The following is a 27,959-nucleotide window of genomic DNA, read 5'->3' on the forward strand; positions in this document are numbered from 1 at the left end:
GGAGTGTAGGTCTTTGTTACAGAGAAGGCTCTCAGCTTATTTCCCAGTTTGATCCTGTTCTTTCCTGAATAGATCTGTGAGGGGGGTCTTGGATCCTCTTGGTGAGAATTTGGTGGCTTTTGGGTCCCTCTCAGACTGTGGTCCCCATGAGTTTCTCACACTCATATTAGTCCACAGCTGTATCCAGCAATTCGTCCAGCTGACTAGGTGTCCCTGTTAGTTCTCTGCCACAGCACTCTGTGTGAGGAGATGCTGCTTGCTGTAGGTCTCTGGATGTGTCTCTCTTGGCAGATTTTGGGGCGGAGGTTTGCCTTGGAACCTCAGTTTTCTGACAGGTTCAAGAAAAAAGAGATTTTAGTTTGTTCAGCTTTTTCTTATTGTCATCATGGCCATTGCCAAGTGCTTTCTATGTTGGCATTAAAGCCAAAGTCCTTACCTGAGTGCTTTTAATACGTATGTTTCCTGCTATCTTGGTTTCTGACCTGTTTTTCCATCCTGATCTTGTGATGCTTCAGTAGGGTGGTCCACACTTCTGACTTTCTCTGTTCCATACTGATTTCTGGCTTCCTTTCATAAGCTACAGATCTAGCTGACAAAAATTTTTATGGCATATTAAAATTGAACACAAATAAAACATAGAATATAATCGGAAGGTTCGTGTGGATCATATGGTCCTACTCAGTTTCCCTGACTATTCAGATCAACATCAGGCCTCCTAAATTTTTAGTCCAAAAAGAATCAAAAGGGGAGGGAGGTTCAAGAGGGAGGGGACGCATGTATACCTATTGCTGATTCATGTTGATGTATGGCAGAAACCAACACAATATTGTTAAGCAATTATCCTCCAATTAAAGATAAATTAAAAAGAAACAAAAGGTAGTAAAGAGACAGTCTATCTCAAGCCACAAAAAGACAGTAACATGTCAAGTCTACCAGGCAGCAAAAACTAGGTCAGAGGCCCTGTCAGTAACACCCACCCAGAGAACACAGCCTGTCTGAGGCACCAGACTTACTGATTTTTTTTTTTGGATTCTACTAAAATGAATGAAATGTGAGTCAGGAAAGTGTTTCCCTGGTTACATGTATTAAGTATTAATTTATTTTAAAGATTAGTTGCACAAAAGGTAAACGAGAGTCAGAATAATGCCTGGCTAAGAAGAAAGAAGGCAGTCACAGCGTGATCGGGGTGTATCTATGAACATTAGGTGTCCATGCAAGAAACACACAATGGAAAGCAAGGCAAACAAAACAGAATGGCAACCTGAGAAAGTCCATACATCTGGAGTTACACAGTCCTAGTTAGTTATATGCTTTTATAAATGGGTGAAAGAGTCACTTTAACATGAACAATAGACCCGTCACAATTGCCTTATAGCTTCTTCACTCCATAGGGCCATAAACCAAAACACTGCAAAGATTTTTCTCAATAGATCACTGAACAATTTCTTCTAAAACGTTACCCTCTTTCTCTTCACATGTTAATGGAGTGGTACTGAAGTTGAACATTTCTATTAGACTGAAAAACAGACAACCCACTACTGCCCAAGTCCCGTTACCATCACTTTCCGATCAGAGAACAACATTAATAATGACCACCAGTGGTTACTGTAAGAATCACATGTCATTTAAGCTTTAGGAAGAGATGGTGTCTAGACAGGAAATAAAAAAGACAAAGATGATGTCTTTTACTCAAGAGTCATCAGCAATGACCTAAATTATTTGAGAGCTCACAGTGTTCTGACTCATTCAAAATAATGCTCCCACCTCTACCCATCAGCCCAACTTAAACACTCAGTTAAATATAGCATATAAATATTATTGCTTAAAATATCACACATCATAATATAAAGTCTCTTTGGGACTACAGTGCCTCTTGGATAAATATACATCTTACATCTATATTGAAGAGCTGGGAAGGACAAATGTAGCACAAAGGATGGAATTTCTACATTTTGTTCATGTATGTAGTGAACAGTTTGTACTATAGGCAATGTTGATTTTACCTGAGATATCAAATATCACCCCGTCTAAGTTGTGCACTGTGTTAAAAGTAGCAGTGGACAAGCTTTCCTGTGTCATACCTAGTCCTACCACTTACTATTTCTAAATTTACGATGATTTTAGTTACATTCCTTAGAACCCTCAGTGGTCCATGCAATTTAAAATTTAGAATGTCGTTCCCTGTCAGCATTCAGGAAGAGGGACCAATGGTGAGGAAGGGGGTGGGGGTGGGGAGCTGAGCAGAACATTTCCAATAGCTCCTTTGTGGCATTGTTACTTTAGATGATATCCTGACAGTGAGGTGGCTGTAGTTAGAGTGAGCGAAATGGATTATTTCTGGCTAATGGACCTAATAGGCTTCCCTGATGGCTCAGAAGTAAAGAATTCACCTGGAATACAGGAGACGCAGGAGACGTGGGTTCAATCCTTGTGCTGGAAAGATCTCCTGGAGGAAGACTTGGCAACCCACTTCAGGATTCTTGCTGGGAAAATCCCATGGATGGAGGAGCCTGGCAGGCTACAGTCCATGGGATCGCAGAGTCAGACGTGACTGAAGCAACTGAGCCCAATGGCCCTAATATTTATCATTTTGGATATCAAACTCTACTTAGGTCTCTGAAATAAAAATGTATTTGTTAAAAAACTATAAACTTCAAAAATAGCAAGGTACTTAAAACATTTTTTTAATGAATATTGAAACAAGGAAGGAACAAGGGACATTAGCTGAACAGCGCTAAACTGAATATACCTGCTTCATGACTTGAAATGCATCCATTTCCTTAAATACTGAGTTCCTTAAAGGAGGATCCAAGTCTTATTCTCTTTTGAATACCCAGCTCTTAGAAGATTCAGTTAATGTTTCTTAAAATTAAATTTTGAGATAGTAGGTTTTTTTTTTTTCTTTTAGCTACCTTATAATCAAAGTTTGCAAATATTCAGAAGAGTATTAGGTATGTAGAACAGGTCTCTGTAAAATTCACACAAACATAGAAAGTGATGGAGAGTGTGTATTTGTCTTATGTACATATTTGCATCAGGAGGAATAGGGAATTTTAGAAAAAGTGGTTTAACAAAATTTATATGACTGAAATAGCAAGAAGTAATTTTGGAGTTATGTTAGACTATGTTGCTTAATAATTTCCTGTGATTAAAAAAAAAGGTGGGTCTAAATATTTAGAGAGAGAGGGATAGAAAAGAAGGAAGAGGAGGCGGGGGAAGAGGGAGGGGGAGGAGGGGGAAGGTGGGAAAGGAAGGAGAAGAAAAGAGGGTGGAAAAGGAGGGGGAGGAGGAGAGGGTGGGAAAGAAGGGGGAGGAGGGGGAGGGTGGGTAAGGAGGGGGAGGGTGGGAAGGGAGGGGGAGGGTGGGAAAGGAGGGAGAAGAAGAGGAGGAGGGGGAGGAGAGGGAGGGTGGGAAAGGAGGGGGAGGAGGGGGAGAGGATGGCAAAGGAGGGGAAGGAAGGTGGAAAAGGAGGGGAAGGAGGGGGAGGGTGGGGGAGGAGGAAATGCAGAGAAACAGTTTTGAGAAAGGGATTTGGGGAGCCTGATGAGGCTGGTCCTTCTTCCTTTCCCTGTGCCCTTATTTCTAGTCATCTCAGGTTTTCTGTGGAAGCCACACGCTTTGCCATCAGAGCTCACACCTGGCACTGATGTGTATCAAGAGTATTTCAAAGGAGGCGAGAACAAGAGCCAAGAGGTAGGGGCTGCCCTGTACTCACGTTCTGTTGGTAGCAAGTGTTCAGGAAGTACTTACCCACTAACTGGCCTTTGCGATTATACAAATCAAGCCTGACTTCCTAAGATACCTAGATATTAGGATAATTCATGTTCCATGAATATTTAAATACTCTAGTTCTTGCTCAAACACTGATTTTAAAAATTACCATATGGATATCAAAATTAGGTATATTGGTCTAACATTTTTCTTGCATACTTGGAAATAAAGATAGCAGTTTTTCCATCTTGGGAGAATTACCAGATTTGGTTTTTGGTACATTACAAAAATAGCATAGTAATTGCTTTGGGGCTGTACCCTCTGACCTGCATTTATTCAATGTTGGCTCTAAACTTATACAAGCTTTTGTAATTTTCATACACTTTCCCCAGTAAACATGATCCCCATGATTTTAATAGTGACAGAAAGGGAAAGAAAACTCCATCAAGTTCACATCAGTTTGTTCTGAAAGCACATGGAAGTCATAGACAGAAGAAACTGTTTCGTTCAGCATTTAGAAAGAAGGAGTATTTGCACCACCATCACCCTCCTAAGCGTTTGCCAGCCTTCTACTGGCTGCACAGAATTGAAAACAATCATACATTTTTCATTGCTTTCCTCCAATTCATGACCTTGTCCAGACCTGCTTGGAGCAGGACATTTCAGCACTATGACTGACCTCGTAATTCAAGCTTCCTCTCCCATTTTGATTTCTATGATATTATGGAAGCTTCACTTTCTCTCTCTAAAGCCGACTCTATAAAAGGACAAAAATATTCCTAACTAATTTGGTAATAGCGAATAAGAAATGCCCAGCTAATATTTAAAGATTAAGTTTGAGAAAGAGATTCTGCAAGTCTAAATCCAAGTCACAAAGGATTCTGTGTTGTGAGAGAGAAAGTAGTAAAGAAAGCCACTGATGTCTAGCACAGTCATGACCATACACATTTCACTTTGGATATTCAATCCTTTTCTACCACATGCTCGTTTTCAATAATTTTCTTTATTTATTAGAGGATGAGCATAGTTCTGGAGAAAAGCTGTTTTCTAGTTGTCTGACACTGTGAAAGCCACTTAAAAATTCTGGATATGGCTTCACTAGTAAATGTGTTGATTGCCAGTGTCATTTTCAACATTAATATTCTATGATTCTGTCAAACCAGAGTCAACCTAATAAAAATTATATTATACCAGAGTTAGGAAAACACTGGAAATGCATAATAAATTCTCAGTAACCTTACATTTAATAAAGGCCTTCTTTTACTTTATTTTGAAAATAGCAAGCCAGTAAGTGAAGGAATAAGTGACATTTTAAAGGTCAGCAGAATGTGATTGTCAAAATTCTGTTTAATTACATAGTTACAGCTCACCACACAATAACAAAAATTAAGGAAATCATATACTATTACAGTTCCAGCAATATCAAATACTTCGTGAGTAAAAACCATCAATTTAGATGTTCAAAATCTTGATCATGCAAAATTGTATTCTTGAACTGCTTTTTCTTTTTTACAGTGGGGTGGGGGAAATTTTAATACTGTGCAACTATAACATCTTCCTGGTAGTCATATCTTTTGTAAATTTCTTAAAATTATGAGTAAGATGTTAATAAGTTTTGTCTATTAAGAATTGAGATATAGAAACTATGAATTCAGAAAGTGGTAATTCTTGAGCTATGCATTTCATGTATTTTCAAGGGGAATAATCACACAGACAGATTTTTAAATAATTTAATTTCCTAATTTTATTATTGCCGCATTATAATAATATTTTCTGTTCTGCCAGAAATTCACATTTAGTTTCCAGGGACAGCTCTTTATTTGCGTTCCTTTTCCAAAGGTGGCCCAATGTTAAGTACAGATGTCCCCAAACTGTTATCTGGGATAAATTGTGATTCAAGATAAAGGATGTCAAATCACATATTTTCCAATAGAAGCAAATTTGCAATGGATATTTTATTTCTTAACAAGGGCCTAGTGTCCAGTTATTTACCAAAATGCTCATAAACAGTAAATGGAATCAATGACAAATGACATATGTTTACAATGTACAGTATAAAACTTCACAAAGTATATATAAATTAATTTAAAAGAGTTTTACATAAAGGAAACATATAGCACATAATTTAATATAGTTTGAAGATTCATAGGGGTGAGGAATTTACAAGATGGGATAATTCTGTGTGGACCTAAGAAAAAGATCATTGTAGTAGAACATAGAGAGTAGGTAAAAAGTCAAAACTGTGTGTGTGTGGAGAGAGTAAGAGGTTCTCTGCAGGTCCCAGGAGGTCTCCTGTCATCTTCAATAAAGATGATACTGGCTTTCATGCATTATTTATTGTCAAGGGGTAGGCTGATTCGTTGCTATGATTTATATACTGCCTGCTATAACTAAAATAATTGTATCATAACTGTAAAGAAATTCTATTCAGGCTGTCACACAAAGTGGGAGCTCCATTTTGCCCCACTCTGCCCACTGATACAGCCATATATATTTTTGATAAAAGAAAGCATTGTTCCTTGAATTATACAATATATATGTAAATCTAAATTTTATTAATCAAATTATTTATCAACCTATATCAATCATACTAATTTCTAATTCACATTTAATATTAAGATACCCTGTCATTTTCACTTTTCCTGACTTTTCAGCTTCTGTCAAATAGTTAACGATATTGAAACACCATAAAAACCCTCTCATAATTTTTTTGAGAGAAATCCTACAGTGACTTTAAAAAAAACAAATTCTTTAAATCATCTCAGTTTTCTTTTTCTCCTGATTTAGGTTTTAAATGTCAGATTCCTGAAAATAAGCAACTCTTATGAGTCTTATGTGGATCATTTGAGTGTTAAGATAGTAATTAAGTTCCAGCATGAACACAACTACAGAGATAGCATGGAGACCTTGTGCCATTTGACTCACAATTCTGTGTCTACAAAAAGGGTTGAATTTATGTTCCTTAAAACCATCCTAAAATCAGAGCATGGACTGAAAAAGCTAACTGTGTCAGCTACTAAACCTACCAAAATAACTATTAGAAAATTTAAATCCAGTCATTTTTCTTCAAACCACAATAGCAGGCAGAGAAAACAAAGCAAAATAAAAACTTATTAGGAAGAATTAGTAGAATAAAGTTGGTGTACTTTGATTACAAATGTATTTTTCCTCTCCTTTAAGTGTATACAAGATGTTAAAATCTTCAACAAGAGAAAAGTGTATGAAAATCACAAGTAAAATGTGTTTTTCATATTATGTAATAATTTAACTTATTTACTTATCTAAAGTTAATTTAAATAATTGCCTACTGAAGTGTGTAAGAAAAAACTTGATATGTAAGGTATTTTAATGTAAAAAAATGCCATTCCCCAAATTTCAGTTGAAAATGGAAGCTTTTTGAGTTCCCAGGAAAAAAATGTAGCCTGGATATTATTATCTAACAAAGATGTGACAAAGTGCTACAGAGTGATAAAGATGCCCAAAACAATAATCATAAATATATATGATGAACTAGTAGGAATACAAAACATAGACATCTACTTAATTTTTTTTTGTTTAACTATCACATTAGGATAAGTAAATCTGGATTTCCAACAAAGAACTCAGTGATAATATAAAAGTAATAAAACTTATCCTAATCACTCATGACCTACAACCAGTCTAATGAATTGCCTCATCAAGCCTTTCTATTGAACTAGTGGTGATGGGTTCAGGAAGAGTTAGAAACATCTGAAAAACAGGGAGAGACACTTACACGTGCAAGGGCCTATTTATTTAGAGGCCACGCAGCATTTCTCAGCTCCCACCATGTCTAACTGGGAAACGCCATAGAGCCAAGGAAGCATTCCTGGATTAGAAGCCTGGAACGAGGCAGAACTGTTCCTGACCATTTCTTTGCCTTTACATGAATTACAATACCAACAGGTTTGGGTTTTCTCCTGAGCAGAGCATAAAGTGAAAATGTTCTTCTACGTGATTGCTTTCAGAGCTGGCTAGCATTCCATCTATCTAGAAAGGACATCCAACATCTAATGATACTTCCCCAAGAAGTATCCTGTGTCTCCACTAAGTTGTAATAGTTGTAGAAATGTACAACAAAGATCCACATTCTCAGGTAAGAAAGGGAGGATTTGTGGTCATTTCAGAGAGCAAAAGTGGGTGACTCTTTCCAATACACTATAGGGAACACACACGTGAGGCTACTGACCTTTTAATTAGCCCCCAGGCAGTGTCATGGCTAATACACCTTCGTGTTGAAACTCAAATGAGGTTGACAGTACAGAGATGATCCTTGTGTTACTGAAGAGACGTTTAACCATGGGTGTTTTGTGATACACCTTCTTTTGTGTGCAATAATTTTCACTAACCAAAGGAAGCACACTTGATACGTGTTGTCTTTCTGTGGTAACTTCAGAACCTGATAAACCGAAGTCTTCTTTCAACTGCATACTTAGTGTGAGGTGAAACTAGTAAAGGCCACATCTGTGACATAGAACTGAGGTCAGAATGTGAAGACAGAAGTCCTGGGGTCATGCTGGACACTTCCTTGGAGTCTTTGTAATTTTGTCTGAACTGTTGCTCTCCTGACTCGTCCCGCCATCTTGTTCTGCCCGCCTCTAGCCGACACTGCACTCCACACATTACATAGGCTAGAAGTGCATTCATGTGGCATATCACCTACTGTAATTATTAACACAGGTCCAGGGGCACATTTTTATCTATTTTGACGAGGCCTAGGTCAGGGGATTGTAAAGTATATTAATGATTGGTAAAGTAATTTAAAATTGCAAGGTATTCAAAGTCATGTTCGATTTGGAGAAAATGTCTAATTTTCACTTTGAGCAGTTTTCAGTATATTTGCTATAAGACACAAAGTGTTAGAGGCCTAAGTTCAGCCCCACTGAATGTAGACTGCACATATATTGCGCTGTGTTTAAAAATAAAATCTGGACTATAATTTTGTTTACAAGAATATAATTTTCTCAGCTTCTTTTCACTGTAGCATTAGTGATCCATTTTAGTAAATGGCTAAAATAATCTAGGGAGGAAGGTACTCATGCTTTTTACTGATTTTCTGAGATTCTGGCCAAAGAATGAGGGGCAGACATCAATTTTTATGTTTTTAATATCTACTCTAAAGATACCACATGCAATAAATTGGATTTGTAAAAACTACTAACAGTGTAAAGTTATTTATCCGTCCACTGCTTCTATGCTGGACAAAAAGAATACGTGGTTAATCATTTTATAGGTGATAAATTATTTTCAAAACATAACTGCCCAGTGAAGACAGAGGAAAATTGTACAAGATACAAGGACTAGCACTTTTTCACTACTTGGTGAAAAAGGTGAGGTTTACTTTTAATAAATACATTTCACTTTATTTCACATGCTCTATCAAACAGCATCTTCCCTAACATATAAGTAAATAGGTATTTCTTATTTCATTAAGTTCAAATGGCGGTAGTGGCCAAAACCTACTCGTTCATAAGTATTTATTGCATAAACAATTTAGTTCTGAGTGCCTAGTATCATTTGATGAATAAGTGAAAGGAATGTTTTCTTTTCCCTCCCACCAGGATAGAAAACCATCGGGTCACAGTTATTTTGTACTTTTCTGAATAAATATAACCTCATGGCTTGGTCGTGTGTACAGCAATTAATATTATCAGAAGAAAAAACAGGGACATAAAAAAATAAATCCCTTCAGATAATCTTTCCATGAAGTATGTGTGTCTTCCAGGCTTTCTCTGAGCTCAGAAGAGCCTTTGTGACTTGTGTTGGGTTCCTTGACCATGGGTTTCTTCCAACCCAATGTGGGACTTCTGACCACCTTCACCCACCTGTCTACATCTGGATGGAAAGCCATCTGAGTTTCAGAAGGAGTCAAAAGATGTTTTTGGTTCGTAACTGTCACTACCTCACGATGAAAAAGTCACATGTATATTAAAGAAGAAGATAGTTTCTGAAGGGAGAGAAATGCAAAATGTAGAGGCATCTTCAGTCAAAAACCTACAACCTCGAGTAAGCTGGATACACACCTATGACCCCTCTTCTGACTGCTATGGTTCTGGCTTTACGAAGTTCCAGCAGACTGGTTCAGTAACTTTTCATCTTTGGTTTGTGTAGAACATTTATCTGCTTGTCATGTTGATTACAATGTGCATTGCCTTATGCCAAGTATATTAGGTTAATATAAATTGTTCTATCTGTTCATTTAACAGTTTTGACTTAGCTACAATTTTAAGTATAGCTAGAGGAGTAGGCTAGAATAAGTCTCCAAAAATTTACCATGAAATCTTTTATAGCATTATTCTCATTGTGATGAGATTGAGTTAACGACACAGGAAGGAAATTTCTCTCTCACTGACTCTTTATGACATGATTCTCTGAATGAACTGGCCCAAGGTTATGCCTGATCTTTGGGACCCCCCTGTTACACTCACTGGTAATGATCACAAGCAAATGGTGTTCTGGAAACTACTTCATGCAGGTATCATGTCTCCCGCCAAACAGACACAAGGGCAGACTCGTCTAATCAGCAGAATCTCCCCCTCCCGCCCGCCTCCCCAGACCTGCTTTCTGTACTGCTGGCACATTAATAAAGCTGAGACGTAAACCAGGACCTCTGAGGGTCTCCCCCTAAGTCCCTTGTAGAAACTTGGGGTCTCTAGGCAACAGCTCGACCGAGTGAGCCGCAGCAGGCTTGCTGTGAACGCGGCGCCACTAGGAGCTGGGCTCAAATGGTCTCAGCCAGGAGTCGCTCTGATGTGTTTCTTTAACGGCATTTCCAATGCAAATGCCACGTGCTCAAGTAATTAGGAGGTGTTCAACCCTGGAAGCTGGGACTTCAGGGAAGGCTGTATGAACATCAGCAACCAGTCTTCTGCTCTTCTGCTGTGTCAGCAAAAGTCACAGCGCAGAGCGTTTGAGTAATTTTCTTTTTACCCCTGAAAGCTTGGGATAATTATTTTTCACAGCCACATTAACTCTTATGATTAGCATCTTGATGGCATTTTCAAACTCATCTGAGAGATGTGGAGAGTCTAGGTAGTGGCTATAAGTGTGAAATTTATCAAGGAGGGACTGGATACTGCTTTTATCTAGTAGTAACTGTCTATAATGAACTGTCAATCTGCATTCAAGCTATGGCCATGGATGAAAAAGTCTTATCACAGGTCAGCAAATCAGGTACCCTTTCAATAGACTAACTCTGAAAGCTTAAACAATTTTGATATTGAAAAAAACATCAGGTTTTCATCTTACAAGAATAGGATCATGGTTCTTTAAATCCACCTTGGAGTGTTGGGAGCTGACCATCTTAGGCATGTGGCATCAGAAAATTCAGGCAGAATGATTTTTATTTTTACTTAAGTAAACTCCAAACTAGAAAAAAATATCTATGTTGACTTGAATTAGCCAAACTTCCCCAGTTCATGTGGGAATCACCACTTCCTTTTAAAACTTATAGGTCTGTCATTAGTCTCAGGGATGAAAAAACTTTTTGTTGTTGTTGGATACATTTTCTCTTATAATCCCACCCAACCTATATCCAGTCAAATGAGAGTAAAACCCAGCCAATTCTGGTTATGTAGTAATTACAAGCCCCTGAAGGCTCTCTGAGAATAGCATCTCTGACACTTAAGAATGATACCTACCATCCTTTCCATGCTCTTCTTCTTTTGACTGCAAAATGTCTGAGTTCTTTTAAAGTGTATTTTTATCCCTTAATCAGATTGTCATTTAGAGTCCTTCATTTCCTCCAGGTTAAATGGAAGCTGATTGGGGATCACACCCTATCTTCCCATGTAGCTCAGAGGGGGCCCAAGGGAGAAACATCATCAACAACAAGGGGTACTTAAACGGAAAGACAGGGCCGTGACGTGATGAGCAGGACAGCCAGACCGGTCCCTTCGCTTCCAGAGTAGTTTCCCGTTCTCACTTTGTCGCCTCCGTTTGTCATAGGAGCAGACGTGAATACATAAATACTTTGCTAATAAGAAGCCTTTTTTTTTTTTTACAGGACTATTTTAAAAATAGTTATTCAACATAACAATCTTAATTTTAATGCACCAAATTACAGTTTTCAACAATTTAAGTGAGCATATCCTGTCACTCTCGGCACACATGGATATATACGTGTTAGATATAGATGGATACAGCAATATCCATATCTGTATTTGTCTACAGACACACACGCACACACACAGCACACACACAGAATAGAGCTACAAGGCCCTGGGTAATAGTGTTCTAAATTTCGTGTTCCCTTAATTGTCACTGGGCTTACTTATATGGAGAGTTGTGGTACCATTTGTAGAGCTTACTGAATTTGTCCCTGTTGAAACTCTCCGAGCCACACAGCTTGTGGCAGGTCACCTTTCTGCCCAAAGACAGACCTCTCACCAGATGGGGGGACTGAGCCCAGAGTAATAATGCCAGGGGTAATGCCCTCACCCAGGTCCAGTGCAGTCCAGCTTGGCAACTTCTCACCCTGCCCAGGTTCCTGCTGCTGTCAGACCCAAAGAATTTTATTTAAATGACTGTTCAGACGATTTGGATTCTATTTTTGTAAGACACCGACGCCCCCCACCCCCCCACCCCAAGAAACTCAATAAATAAAGGACTTAGCCACAGAATCAAGAAAGCAGAACTCCAGTTTTGAACCTTCTACCGGGACTGGGGCCAGACCCGACCCAGGTCAATGTTCCCTGCGGTTGGTCCTCCGGGAGGCAGAGGGCGCGCGCCCCGCAGGCAGGCAGGCGGTCCGGACAGACGGTCTCTCTGGTCTCAGCCTCGCCCTGGGTGTCACTGGATGAGGCTGGAGCTGTAGCTGAAGCCGTAGCTGCTGGAGCGCGACAGGGCCGGTTGCGTCTCCTCGCTCTGCTCCGAGGCGTAGCTGGGGAAGGTCTGCGCACGTGACATCTTTGAGGGCCCGAACCCGTGACCTGGAGGGGCACAGAAGGAGAGCTGTACCGGGGGGCTGGCTCGGTACTGGGGGGCTGGCTCGGCACCAGGGGCTGGCTCCGAGGGGCAGCGAGTGCCCAGCGGCTGGTTCCTGGGGGGTGGCTAGGATGTGGTCTTCAGGGCCCAGTTTTGGACCCGGGTGCTATCAGAAATTCTGGATGACGGAGAGCTAGGGAGAACTTTCCAGGGATCTCAGACTTCTACTGTCCTTCAATCTTGGAACAAAAGCACAGAATCTCCCCCCACGACCAAAAGCTGCTTTTGGTGGAGAACCTGTAAACGCTTTCTTTTCTTTGATGGTCCCTTTTCAGCATACAGGAACGAATGACACACTCCTTAAAACCTTTTTGAGCAGTCAACTTCATTTTATCCTAACCAGTGTCAATTATCAGGAAAAAATACACAGGGGGATAGCGTTTTCAGTACCCCGGGTTTGTGAGTAATGGTACCCACTTCATGATGCAGTTATTAACCCAAATGATAAACCTCCATGGTTACTCAGTTCAGTTCAGTTCAGTAGCTCAGTCGTGTCCGACTCTTTGCGACCCCATGAATCTAGAGTGGTCTAAAAGCTAACTCTTACAGAAAATTTGTTAAAAAAAGATTATAACTACGATTGTATAGCACAGATGTACCCCTGCAGTGAGAACTTTGTTTAATGCAAAATCCAAAGGTAATTACTGGAAAACTAGTGGAATGCTAACATCAGGAGAAAGGATGCGTTCTCGGGCCTCTCGTGGACTTCCCAGGTGTGTGTTCTAAATGAGTCAGGATTGTTCTTCCCACGTGAGGATGAGTATCTGATGGATGAGCTCAGTGTGCAGAGAAGATGGAATAGAGGTGGTGTGCTGTGCTCTCGGAGCTTCTGCGTCACACAAAGCAAGAAACGTGCTGAGTCTGGTTTATACGTTTTCTGGTCTCTGTGGCGAGAAACCCAGGGAAGACGGTCTGTTAACACAGAAAGAGCAAAATCTGCTCACTCCCAGGTGGGGCTGTCCTTTGCAAGCTTCCGCGCTTAAAGCCAGTCTCATCATCGTCGGGTGTGTCTGACGACTCAGAACCCTATCCTTGTTGAGATCTGGGGAGGAAAATGGGTGCATCGGGTAATAATAAAAAGCTAATTAAAGTTGCAGAATCTCCTAACATTAAGAAAAATCGTGAGAGTGGAGCCTTCCGTTCTAGATAAATACCCTTTTAGGGGCACTGTTAGCCTGGTTCTCTGGGTGAGCCTCAGAGCAGGGCAGGGCGGAGAGGGCCCCACCGCCCCTGCCAGCCTGCGCGTCTCCCGGCGTCCAGATCTTCCCACTCCCTCCCCTGCCTCTCCGGGTCCAGAAACCCCGTCTCCTCTCTCTGCTCCTTCAGGCCCGAGGGTGGCGGGGTGCCTTGCTCCTGCCTGTCGCTCACACGTCCTCATCGGCTCAGTACCTGGATCCACAGCTCATTTGTGGGTCCCGTCGTTACATTCCCATAAAACCTCAGCTGAGCGTGTCTTCTCTTTCCTGTCGGACCGTGAAGATGCCGTGAGGAAAGGGAAGCCGGGTGTAGGGGGTAAGATGGAGCCACCAGAGGCGAGGTCAGTAGGGGCTAGGGAGCTGGCCCCGCGTGACCAGCTGTAACTGCTTTTGAGAGACTACTGGTGTCTGGGTTTGTCGGTTCCTTCTCTGCACGGTCTGTATGACAGCAGTGGTATAATATGGCTTTTTGAGTCTGAAATCAGTGTGTATCAATTAAATTCATACATGTTAAATGCATCGTCCCCGGTGGCTCAGTGGTAAAGAGTCTGCCTGCCACTGTAGGAGATGTAGGTTCCATCCCTGGGATGGGAAGATACCCTGGAGAAGGAGTTGGCAGCCCACTCCAGTATTCTTGCCTAGAGAATCCCATGGACAGAGGAGCCTGGTGGGCTACAGTCCATAGGGCTGCAGAGTCAGGCATGACTTAGCGACTAGACAATAACAAGTCTGTCATCATAGCAAGAAACAGATGCCATGAGGGCCCTCCTCCAGTAGGGCCACCATAGGGGCAGTCAGTGAAGACTTCCCTAAGGAGGTGGCCTTTTTACATGCTGCTTGTATGACAGGGTTAGGATACACTGACCTGATATTGGAAACTTCGCTTAAAATTTTACAGTTTGCTTCCTTATCTCACCATTGACTTGCTGGATAATAATTCATAGTTCTTATAGGAGGCGAGACTGGCATTCATGAGCAAAAACCAATTGGAAGCCCTAATGTTAAGACATGTTACTGGCCTTGGTTTTACCCTGTTACTTAAAAAAAATAGAAATATCTGAAAGAGAGCAGTGTGAGAGCACACCTTTAATTCACATTACCTGTGGCCTGAAGGCCAAGGTTGGAGTTGTGAAGATAGAAGCGTCTTTGCCCACGCATTCCAGGTTTTGACCCTGGAATCTTGGTGTAAAACTTCAGTCATTTAAGAAACATTTGCCAAGCAGCTACTAAAACAGTTCAAGATTCCACAGGGAAGACAAAGTAGTGGAAACCACGGTCCCTGAGTTTCTGGGGTCCACCAGCTGCTTTGGGACGCTCCTTAGACAGGGACAGGCAGCAGCAGGGCAGGGTCTGTGCAGCCAGTGCGGCCTGGGAGCAAGGCAGGACGCCAGCGTGGCCCACGGGCTTGGTCAGGGCTGTACACGTCAGTCCAGCCGTCACAGTGACCCCTGCTCCAGACTGTGCAGACCCGCCGTCCCCTCAACGGAAACATACAGCCCTGAGTTCAAATCCAGCCCTACTGTCCCTTTTGGAGCCTCATTTTCTTGCACAGACAGAACACACTTTCCTAAGGTATTTTTTTTGGGGGGGTCACGCCATGTGGCATGCACGATCTTCGTTCCCCAACCAGGGATCGAACCCCAACCCTTGCCCCCTGCAGTGGAAGCACAGAGTCTTAACCACTGGATCACCGGGGAAGTCCCTTTCCTAAGGCATTTTGAGGGTTAAACAAAACCACATGGGCTTCCCAGGTGGCACAATGGGAAAAGAATCTGTCTGCAATGCAGGAGACCCGGGTTAGATCCCTGGGTCGGGATGATCCCCTGGAGGAGGAAATGGCAACCCACTCCAGTATTCCTGCCTGGAAAATGCCATGGACAGAGGAGCCTGGCAGGGGTCATGCGATCACAAACAGTTGGACATGACTGAACACACACATATACTTTCAAACCAAACAACATACAGGAAGACACCTGGGGTGGTAGGTGCCTAATAGTTAGTTTCCCCCCTTCTTTCTATGCTGAGTGTATCCACACTTCTGTTTGACTTCCTATTCAGTGTCTATACTTTCTCCATCATCGCAGTGTGCTGTCCTTATTATGACAGGCTTTGAATATTCTCATTCAGTCATCTTGAAGATTTCTTCATCTCCTCTACAAACAGTTTCTAGTCTAATTGGAAATGAAATGGTGAATTTTTCTTACCTCAATCATGTCTTTACAGACAGTTGATAACTGATGTTATTTAATACTTATCACAAAAATAATATACCTCAATCCGAGCTGAACTTACGCTTAATAAATGCTGTTTGATTTTGGCAACAATGAGTATGAGAAGAAAAGAGAGAAATAATTAATCATTTTCTCAACATTCATTTGAATTCTGCCCCTAGACACTGTTGATGAAAACAAAACAAAAAACAGAAATCAACTTTGTGGCTTAAATTAAAAACTTGCTGGAATAGACCTGTTCACTCCACTCAACAGAGACTCTATTTCAGTTCTTCCTAAACTTCCCCTCCGGTGCCTTGTGCTCAGTTGTGTCTGACTCTGTGCGACCCCAAGGACTGTAGCCCGCCAGCCTCCAGGCAAAAACACTGGAGTGGGTTGCCGTGCCCTCCTCCAGGGGATCAGGGATTATTATTCTCTTGACTTTTTCTCTGGGAGGTATTTGTACTTGCTACCGAAATTCTTTAAGATTACATAAAATGATTAAATATAACGTGTAATTTTTCATCTTCAATTTTCAAAAAAGGAAAATTTTAAAGGTTTCATGCCACCATGTTTCTGATATAAACTGTCAATTTGCATTACACTAATTTACATTCCCACCTAGAGGGTATTAAAATACTTTTTATCCTAATGTTAGATAGATCTGGATTATTAGATTAAAAAATTTTGCCAACCTGAAGGATAAAAAATTGCATCTTGTTTAATTTCTTTTTGCTACAATTAAGTGTTTAAATTTTGTAGTCAAGTGTTTGTGGTTTCTGGTTTTGTGTCTTGAAATAAGTCTTTCTTTATCACATTATTAAAATATTTTCTTACAAGTTGTTTTTACATTTTCATAAATTTCCTCTACTATCTTCAGCTTTTTAATTCACTGTGAATCTCTCTTGGTTCATGTCCTGAGGATCCTGTGTTGTGCGATGGTTGATCGTGTTAGCTCTGACGGAAGAGGACGTGGCTTTGAGTTCTCGCTCTGTTCCTCGACTCTTCTGTCCCTCAAGTGTATAATGGCTGTTGTAATAGTTTCTGTCAATAGGATCATGTGTTAAATGTGTTAATTCATGATAGCACAGTCTCATAGTGTATACATTCATGTGTGTATAACAGGATTAACACTGAGAGCAGGGTATTCTGTGGTACACACACGCAGCCCACCAGTTCAGTCTTCACAGCCGGCTACCGAGGAGAAGCAAAGCGTTTGCAGTAACACCTGCCATTGATCCTTTGTTATGAGGTTCATGAGTCTCAGTGTGAGTATTTTTCCAAAGGCTTTATGAGATTTTTTTTCAATCAAGGAACAAAGGTGTCTCATTTCTGGGAAATACTTCTGAATTATTATTATAATTTTTGTTAATTATTTCCCTCCCATCATCTTCTCTGCTCTCTCTCCCACCTTTGTTCTTCTTCTAACCTTCTACTATTTATATGTCCTAGTACTGTTCTGACAACTTCCCAGTCTTTTCCATCTTCACTCTCTTTTCTGCTGCTTTATTTTGTGGATTTGAGGTTTACTTTACCTTCCAAGCTTACTAAATTATAAAAAAGATTCTGCTGCTCTAATTTTAATTTGAAAAACCTTTCTTTTCCCTTTGTCCTTCCCTGTCTTGTTCTCCTTTCTTTAATATACATTCATATTTTTTGTTATTCATAATGGCACTTTCACCCCCAAAACAATGGACCTTTTTGGCTTATTTCATAAGTAGATATTTAAATATTCTTTTTTTTTTTTTAGGTTCTCAGTCTTTTAATGCATTTAGCATCTGAGGGATGTAGACTTCTCTGAAGATTTTGGGAACCAAAACACCTGGATTCTAGAGGCTCGTGCCAATGGTTATCTCAGACACTCCCTCTCCCTCTGTCTCTGTCTCTGAGAAGCGGCACACGGCTGTTCATTTCCTGACGGACAGCTCCCGGGACTTGGATGTTTGTGATGGATGCCCTTTATCTTTGGAATCCCTTCCTTCCCGCACTGGCAGAATCCAAATCTGTGGGCCTTCCACAACTCATCTCTTTAAAGATTAGAAAATTTTGAATGGAAAAATGCATAGTATTTAATCCTATGTAGTACCCTCCTCCAGTTATGAGAAACTGATGAGTTAGCAGCCGCATTCTCATGCTGGGAAAAAAAAAAAAATCAAACACAATATCCTTCTAATACTTTAATTTGCTTTAAAGATGGTTTTATTTGATTCATACAGAATTATGTTTTTTAATACCCATTTCATAAATTTTCTAGGCCAAAAATAGTCTTCTGTTATTTTGGTTGATGTACCATTTATTTATTCCTGTTGCATACATTTTATTTCTCTTGTATTCTAATTACCTACTGGGATCTAATTTTATACAGCTGTGATATTAATTTTCTACAACAGTAAAATTTAGTTGAACTCTGTCAGCAGACTGCATTTGAGTAGCTGTGGAATTTGTAAGCAATCTGTGGCAGCTAATAAAATGGTAAATATTAACATGGGATAATCAAAGTTGAAACAGTAGAGAATATGTGAAAAAAATGTATTAATGGTGCTCAAAAAGGAATGGGACAATATTATAAAAATAAAAGTAGATATATTTAGTTTTTGAGCTATAAATTTTTCATTGCTATTTTCAAGAGTTTAGGTATATATTTTTAATATAATGTTAATATAAATTTGTTTAGTTGCTAAGTTGTGTCCAACTCTTTTATGACCCCATGAACTGTAGCTTGCCAGGCTCCTCTGTCCATGGGATTTCCCAGGCAAGAATATTGGAGTGGGATGCCATTTTCTTCTCTGTTAATATAAATGAGTTACATATTGATACACCTTTGTTTCCATTTTGAACGTATTTATAGAAAGTTTTAGCAATCAAAGAACTATTAAGGATCATGAAGTAGGGTGTGCCCAGTTCAAGCTGAGATCTGCAGAACTAGTATCTGAAGCATTTTAACACATTTACTATCTAGTCACATTAACTGCCTGCAAAGTAATTACAAGAATACATATCAGCTGATCATCCTTAAGATGACATCTTAAGGAGAAGAAGGAGAATTTCATTTGCTGTAATTCTTCTCTAAGGATTTTAAACGAATGCATAGAAACACTTTTCCAAGAGAGTGGGGCTTTCCTATATAGTATATGAGATTTATTATGAGAGTTATAAATTAGAGATTTGATTTACGACAGAAATATTATAGAAAAAATTGAATGTCACATAAGTTTATGCAGGAGGAAGTTTGCAAAAAAAAAAAAAGACTAGATTGAGGGCAATAAACAAGTTGATTGAAAATTTACTGTCAGGTTTTCATAGAACGCAGTGCAGTTTTATTCTGCAGTGGATACACACTGAGCTTATGTTTAGTCTGAGGACTCTGAGATGAGTTTGAGGGTGTGTGTCCAGAAACCTGCTTAGCACTCAACACATCTGATTTCTCATCTCATCCTATGAAGAAATTTGCCTTGAACTTCTCCTTTTAGTAAGGATTAGGTTGATTTTTCAGAGCTCTGGGAAACATTCTGATAACCACAAACAAAATTATGTCTTCTTAGATTTTCTAAAAATACTTATTTGACAGCGTTGGGTCTTAGTTGTGGGCCCTTAGTTCCCTGACTAGGGATCGAACCCACAGCCCCTCTATTGGAAGGCAGATTCTTAGTCACCAGACTACCAGGGATGTCCCTGTCTTCTTAGATTTGTAAATATTTTGTCTGCATTAGACCACAGTACCCAAACAGTCATGGCTTTCAGACTCTGTATCTCCTCATTAGGAATCAGGCCCTGGTGATGCTCATGATGAAAGATAAAGCTCTAGATGGTGAGTTGTAGCAGGTGAGATGGAAGCATGGAGAGAGCACACCCTGGGGAGTTTGTTACATCTTATGAAGCCGACTGGATATTTTTTCTAAAGGATGAGGAAGACTTTTGAATGATTTAAAGATGAGCGAGTGGATCAGAGTTGCTGGCTTACTCAATGAGACTACAGAGGAGCTGTTCGCAATCCTTTCCCACCATCATGCAACTGAGAGAGAAAATTTAGCCCCAGAGAGAACAATTTCTCAGAGAAGGTGTTTCAAAGGTAGAAAGAAAGAAGCCTCTGATTTTATGTACATTTCCTTAGGTTTACTTATCATTCTTCCTTATTATCTCCAGCTAATCAGCATTCCTCCAAGTCCAATAACAGAGATGAAAACTGCTGGTACCAACTTGCACAAGAATGAGGCCAAAATGGGTGGGAGTGGTGAGAAGTGAGGATGCTTATTCTTGCTGAGAAAGACCTACGAGTACCTCTCAGTATAATTATATTCACTATTTTAAGTTTCCTCATGTAGTCAATAAACTGTGAGAATTTCAGAACCTGGAAATCTGAAGCCTAGAGTTTCTGGTTAGCAGCGCTTCCTGGTAGGTCGATATTGCAGTGATTTCTCTAGTTGTTTTGAAAATAGCCAGATAAATAGAGAATAGGAGATCTGTGATCCATGAAAATGGAGTTAGGGAGTACAGAGCAAAGGAGGTGACGTGGACATTTCTTCTCTTTTATGAAAAAGTACTGCAAACATTTCAAAGTACTTTTCTAGGCAGGCTGAAAAATTCTTGGTATGCATTTTACCATCAGTGTACCCAGCAGACAGCAATGAAAGCCATCTTAATTCCCAGTTAGTTTTTAATTTTTTTTTATTTTTAAACTTTACAAAATTGTATTAGTTTTGCCAAATATCAAAATGAATCCGCCACAGGTATACATGTGTTCCCCATCCTGAACCCTCCTCCCTCCTCCCTCCCCATTCCATCCCTCTGGGTCGTCCCAGTGCACTGGCCCCAAGCATCCAGTATCATGCATTGAACCTGGACTGGCAACTCGTTTCATACATGATATTTTACATGTTTCAATGCCATTCTCCCAAATCTTCCCACCTTCTCCCTCTCCCACAGAGTCCATAAGACTGTTCTATACATCAGACACACCATACACAAAAATAAACTCAAAATGGATTAAAGATCTAAACGTAAGACCAGAAACTATAAAACTCCTAGAGGAGAACATAGGCAAAACACTCTCTGACATACATCACAGCAGGATCCTCTATGACCCACCTCCCAGAATATTGTAAATAAAAACAAAAATAAACAAATGGGACCTAATTAACCTTAAAAGCTTCTGCACATCAAAGGAAACTATTAGCAAGGTGAAAAGACAGCCTTCAGAATGGGAGAAAATAATAGCAAATGAAGCAACTGACAAACAACTAATCTCAAAAATATACAAGCAACTCCTACAGCTCAACTCCAGAAAAAGTTTTTAATTTTTTTAAAAATGAATTTTATTGTGTTTTTTGGCTGTGCTGAGTCTTTGTTGCTGTGCCGGGTTTCTCTGTTTAGGGTGAGCGGGGGCTACTCCCTCGTTGCGGGACCTCCTGTGATACTGGTTGCAGAGCACCAGCCCCCGGGCATACGGTCTTCAGTAGCTGTGGCTCCGAGGCTCGGTAGTTGTGGCGCATGGGCTCAGTTGCCCCGGAACGTGGGATCTTCCCAGACCAAGGAGTAAACCCACGTCCCCAGCACTGGCAGGTGGATTCCCAACTACTGGACCACCAGGGAAGCCCTTTTAATTTTTAATTAGTTATCTTTAACTCTGTGAGAGATTGAAATATATTTTAATCAGTTTTTTTTTTTTTTTTACTATTAAGTACTCATGTCAAAAGGCTGAACGATGCTTGTGGAATTATTGCCATTGTATAATGTCATGTTGCCTGTAGTCATGTCACTGAAAACAGGCCAGGACAGGGAAGGGTGGGGAGCACAGCCTCTGAGGCTGGTACTGGCCTCAGCGGGTGACCTTGGGTTGGATACAATCGGGCATTAAGTAGCCGAGTGCTCGGGTCATGATATTACTGGTCATTAATACTGATCACTAATTGTGTCCCAACAAAGGTCCGTCTAGTCAAGGGTATGGTTTTTCCAGTGGTCATGTATAGATGTGAGAGTTGGACTGTGAAGAAAGCTGAGCACTGAAGAATTGATGCTTTTGAACTGTGGTGTTGGAGAAGACTCTTGAGAGTCCCTTGGACTGCAAGGAGAACCAACCAGTCCAACCTAAAGGAGATCAGCCCTGGGTGTTCTTTGGAAGGAATGCTAAAGCTGAAACTCCAGTACTTTGGCCACCTCATGCGAAGAGTTGACTCATTGGAAAAGGCTCTGATGCTGGGAGGGATTAGGGGCAGGAGGAGAAGGGGACAACAGAGGATGAGATGGCTGGATGGCATCACTGACTTGACAGACGTGAGTTTGAGTGAACTCCGGGAGTTGGTGATGGACAGGGAGGCCTGGTGTGCCGTGATTCATGGGGTCGCAAAGAGTCAGACACGACTGAGCTACTGAACTGAACTGAACTTAATTATGTCCCAGGAAGCAGCAGAGGTTTCACTTGCACTGATTAACTTAATCCATCTGGTAGCCCTGCAGGACTGACCCTCTTGCCCTCTGCTGGCTCTAAACTCTTCACTGACCCCAGAAGTTTGTCTACCTCACAGTTAGCACAACAACCAGAGAAAAGAGTATGCTTTTGCAAACAAAAACATATTTTAGAGGCAAGGGAGCAAGCAGACCTCATGCCTTTTTTTTTCCCTTTTAATTTCTCTCCATCATATTCATTTTCTAAAGAGCACAGGATAATCTGAATTACTTGTATTTCATGTTTCTTGACAATAAGAATATGGAGATTCACTTTTTTCCCCCAAGAGTCTATATTTCTTTATATGTTTTACTTCAATTTTATAATTGTAGAAATCAGAAATGTTAGTTTTTATCAGTTTAAAAGATACATATATATTTAACAATCACTTACTAGAATAGGCTCAATGGTAGAGAATCTGCCTGCAGAGCGGTCAGGATGCAGTTTCGATCCCCAGGTTGGGAAGATCTTCTGGAGAAGGAAATGGCAACCCACTCCAGTATTCTTGTCTGGGGAATCTCATGGACAGAATAGCCTGGTGGGCTATAGTCCATGGGGTCGCAAAGAGTTGGACATGACTGAAGTGACTCAGCAGCAGTAGCAGCTTCTAGAAATAGGATGCTAAATCTTATAAAATTATCAGTAACCCCTTCAGATTGATCTTGGATTATGTTCACAATGGTGAATTGGCCATTGTTACTGAATTCACTCATTTTCACTACTGCTGTGGAACATAATATTTTAATGAAAACCATTTATGTTTACATAATTAATAACACTGACTTAGTATAAATTGATAAACCATGTAAAAATTAAAATTTTCTAATTAAGTCAGAGACAGAACAGCTTTATGGTTGCTCAAGTCTTCATACCTCTATATAAGTCTATTCTAACTCTTATCATTTTCAAAAAATTTCTAGTTCTGGGAAATTTGGCCAACTCTTTAAGGAAGCATACTAGTTTATATTCTTTCCTCCATGATAGATAAAAGTAAATTACAAAGACCTTGAAAAGAAGTGAAAAAATAAGCATTGAAAATCATTGGAAAGAAATTTAGGAAAATAGTTCAAATTGGGAGATTTTTCTAAGTACAAAAGCAGTTGAAGTTCAAATACAGGATCATTTGTCACTGTTTGATACCACATCTAAAAGGATTAAATTTTGAGTTTAACCCCTCAGAAGCTGGACAGCATTCAGTTCTTTGAAGCCTCAATTTTAATGACTTTCCCAGGAAAGCATTCATTAGCTACTATTTACATGTCAAAAATTAAAAGACACTTACTCCTTGGAAGGAAAGTTATGACCAACCTAGACAGCACGTTAAAAAGCAGAGACAGTACTTTGTCAACAAATGTCCATCTAGTCAAGGCTACGGTTTTTTCAGTAGTTAGGTGGGTGTGAGAGTTGGACTGTGAAGCAAGCTGAGCACCAAAGAATTGATGCTTTTGAACTGTGGTGTTGGAGAAGACTCTTGAGAGTCCCTTGGACTGCAAGGAGATCCAACCAGTCCACCGTAAAGGAGATCAATCCTGAGTATTCATTGGAAGGACTGATGTTGAAGCTGAAACTCCAATACTTTGGCCACCTGATGCGAAGAACTGACTCATTTGAAAAGACCCTGATGCTAGGAAAGATTGAGGGCAGGAAGAGAAGGGGTCGACAGAGGATGAGATGGTTGGATGGCATCATCAACTCAATGGACATGAGTTTGGGTAGACTCCAGGAGTTGGTGATGGACAGGGAGGCCTGGCATGTTGGGGTCGCAAAGAGTCAGACATGACTGAGCAACTGAAATGAACATGTCAGAAAACATTTCAGCTGGGTTGATTCACTGAGGGGCCCTGACAATGGTGGTGAGTAGCCTTGAAGTGGTCAGAAAACTATTTTTGTTAAAAAATTTATAGGAAGTTACTTTTTTACCTAAGACAAGTCTGCCCAATGTGAGTGCATTGTCTACTTTCTTTGCTTTGTGTGGGTATATAAGTATAAATATATATGGGCTTCCCTAGTTTTGCTAGTGGTAAAGAATCTGCCTACCAGTGCAGAAGACGCAAGAGACATGGGTTCAAGCACTGGGTCGGAAAGATCCCCTGAAGGGGGGAATGGCAACCCACTCCAGTATTCTTGCCTGGGAAATCCCATGGACAGAGAGCCTGGCGGGTTACAGTCCATGGAGTCACAAAGAGTTGGACATGATTGAGCAACTGAGCCCATACACACATAAATTTATATTTGTGGATATATACATATATACACACAAATGTATATATATGTGTGTGTATATATATATATTTCAGGCTGGTAATACTGTTTTCTGACGATTATAACTTTGGGTCTTAAGTCACGTGTATATTTAAAACACTTTTTTTCTGGTAGACAACTCATTCCAAACATGAATCCAATGAAATGATAATGAAAGAATCAGGGAAGATGTGTGTAGCAACTAAGACAAAGAAGAGGTATCTCGCAGGAGCTGGAAACAGGGAATCATAGACAAGGGACCAGGAGGACGCTGAACAAAGAGAAAGGAGAGCATTTCCACTCGACCCCGTGAATTCCATGCAGTATTGTGTGAATTCAGCCACAGCAAATAGGCCCTCCTGTTTCCTTCCATCAGGAGGAGAGTAGAAATTGTAATTCTTAGGAAGAAAATGAAGCCGAGAAGTTTAGCTGCGTAAGAAACGTATTCCTCTCAGCCTGGGAGACGGGAGCTGGGACCTTGAGAACTGCTGCTTTGGGAGACCAGCAGCCTCTCCCTGGTGTGCGCCTCGAGCGGAGTTATCGGACAGCAGTGAAAATGGTTTCGGCAGGCTTAGAAACACGACTGAGATGGCAGAGTACTACACCTTTTAGAAACTCTGAGGAGAAACTGGATGGGGCACACAGGAACGTTAAATAATCGGGGTGTGATAGACTTGAGCTCAGCATCCTGACTGTAACTGAAGCCTGAGGTTCCTCTTTATCTGTGGGATGAGAAGCGTCCTAGAAACCCCCAGAGCCTTGAAGCAGAAGTGAGACAGTGTAACTAAACCAGCAAAGGGGTAGATCCCCACATGTTGCGTTAATGCCTTCATTTCTGCTTCCCTTTTATTTGAAATGTGTTTCTAGATATCGTTGAATTGACTAAATAACTAGGCTCTGATACATTGAAGAGATAATTTTTTTTCTAAAAATGGAGGAGGGAAAGGTGAGTTGCTTTGGGGGTTCTTGTCTGGAAAAGCCCAACAGCTGGAGGTCTGATGGCTGCAAGTTCTCTGTCACCTACGGACAAAGAATGAGAGGCTTTAAAAATGAAGAAAACGTTTGTGCCTCTTCATCTTGGCATTGGTCGCTGAAACAGGAGAGCATGGCCAGGAGACAAAAGCTTGTCTGCTACTGAGAAAGGGTGTTTCAATACTGAACCCAGCATTCTTGCCCGATTTCCTGTACTCCTGCACTTGCTGTTTCAGTGAGCGGCACCCATCAACCCGACAGCCCGGGTCAGCGAGCTGCAGCCCGTCTAGTCTGCGGGCTCTGCCACCGTCAGCCACTGAGTCCTGCAGCTTCTTCCTCCCCGAAGCCTCGTGCATCCACGTGCTTTCTTCATGCTCATTCCCTTTACCCTAAATTTCCCACCATGTTTATGGCTGCAGCCGCCCAGCTGGTCTTCCTGACAGCAGTGTCCCGCTTCTCGGTTCTGTTCTTTGCAGGGGTGACTGTGAGCATTGGGCCGTCCCTCCCCTCCACACCTGTCCGGGATAAAGGCAGACTCCCCTGCGCAGCACCTACGTCCTCAGGGTCCTCAGTGCTGGTGACACGGGCGTGATTAGAGGGCTCTGTACTCAATCCCCACGTGCAAAATCCATCAGTTCCTCCCCTTTCCAGTAAAACTCCTTGTAAAAAACATTGTTTGGTTTATAATTAAGCTCTAGACTTCCTCTAGGGCTTCCTTTTCGGGGAGGGGGGATGTAATTCCCTTTTATTTATTTATTTAAATTAATTTTTACAGGCGTGTAGTTGGGATGAGGCTGGGAGAGCAGGCTGGGAGAGCAGGCGTGGAGGTGGAGATTGGGAAAAGTTGAAGCTGGAGAAGTGAGCGTGGCTCAAATTGCGTGAATATACGTGGAACCCAGGGCTTTCTTTTAGCCAGACTGTTAACACTCAGACTCTCTCTTATGTAACATATGTTTATACACATGTCGGAACTTCCCCTGATGACTCTCTGATTTCAGCCGTCCTCCACCCCACCTCGGCTCGCCAGCCCCTTTCAAAAGGACACACAGTTCCCCAGGAAGGCAGCTCCCGGCCCTGTGGCCTGGGCTCCTTCCCCCCATGGCAGCGCACCCCCTCACCCTCCTTTGCATCGACTCTTTCAAACTCGATCCTGTTTTTCTTGAAGAATTCACGTAGGAAGCCTCAGAGGGTCCTGCACACCATCTCACCTGGCCTGATCCTGAGCCGCTGCATGGTACTCTTACCCTCTCCTGTGTACCCAGCTCACCTCTTAACTCTTTGCCTTAGTATCTCCTCTGTGAGCTTATCCTGAACGTGAGGAAAGAAGGTCTATTTACCTTTGTGTCTGTGGAGCCTTGTGAAAGGCCAGACTCACAGAGGGCACTCAGTAAATGTTAATGCATAAAACTGTGAGAAATGCATGCCACAGCTCTATGCAGAGAAGGCAGACTCATGTCTCATGGATCTCCTTGCACATGTTTGGTGGTCCGTAATTACTTTGTTGAATCAGAATAATTGAACGATGTGGCCTGGTTCTGGCCAATGGGGAAATGATAATCCTTTTAAAAATGAGAATTCAAATAATAATGTAAGACTAAATATGATTGTCAAATGTATGCTATAGGTGTATAGGAGAATGAGGAAATGATTATTTTTAGCTGCCTCATAATATACTGATCCCAACAAATGTACCAGTTTAAAAGGTTTTTCACAATCTAAACAGATGTGAGTTGAGTGGAAAAATGAGCAAAGTGAGAGTTTGCTGGTAGACAGTCCTCCCTAAGCCTCCCGCCCCTCTGGGTGTTTTGTGAGCAAAGGCAGGGAGGGCCCTTGTTATGAAAGATGGAGCAAGCATCTCCCTGTGGAGAAGAGGGAAGATTATGTCCCTCGCAGTAAGGATGTCTCCCTCTGGGACAAAGTGTGGGCTGGATCATAAAATATTAGGGTTCCCTATGCTGTGGTTCCTCTCCTGTAACACAACCTTCTTCATATGTGGGTGTCACCTGGCCCTCTCTGCACCTCCCTGTGAGAAATGGGACTCAGGAAACCAACAGAAATGCCAACGCACTGGCTAATACTATTGCTCTGAGTAATAAAGCTTCCTGGCTCTCTGATCCAGGCAGCTCTCCTCTTCTTCCGACATCCATGGAACTGCGGCAGGCCGACTGGGTAGCTGGTGCAGGG

The 27,959-nt window shown here is 41.2% G+C and overlaps 1 protein-coding gene across 1 annotated transcript in view; it reads right to left on the reverse strand.

Moving 5' to 3' along the window:
* Positions 1-12,314: 12,314 nt before the first annotated feature.
* The window catches only part of DOK6 (docking protein 6), a 414,927-nt gene continuing 399,282 nt past the window's right edge, over positions 12,315-27,959 (reverse strand). Inside the window, exon 8 of the mRNA XM_070361670.1 lies at positions 12,315-12,659. Coding sequence (XP_070217771.1) covers positions 12,520-12,659 — 140 coding nt within the window. The 3' untranslated portion in view covers positions 12,315-12,519. The remainder of the gene's footprint in view (positions 12,660-27,959) is intronic.

Source organism: Bos mutus, chromosome 24 (genome assembly GCF_027580195.1).
Source record: "Bos mutus isolate GX-2022 chromosome 24, NWIPB_WYAK_1.1, whole genome shotgun sequence".
Classification (NCBI taxonomy): Eukaryota; Metazoa; Chordata; class Mammalia; order Artiodactyla; family Bovidae; genus Bos; species Bos mutus.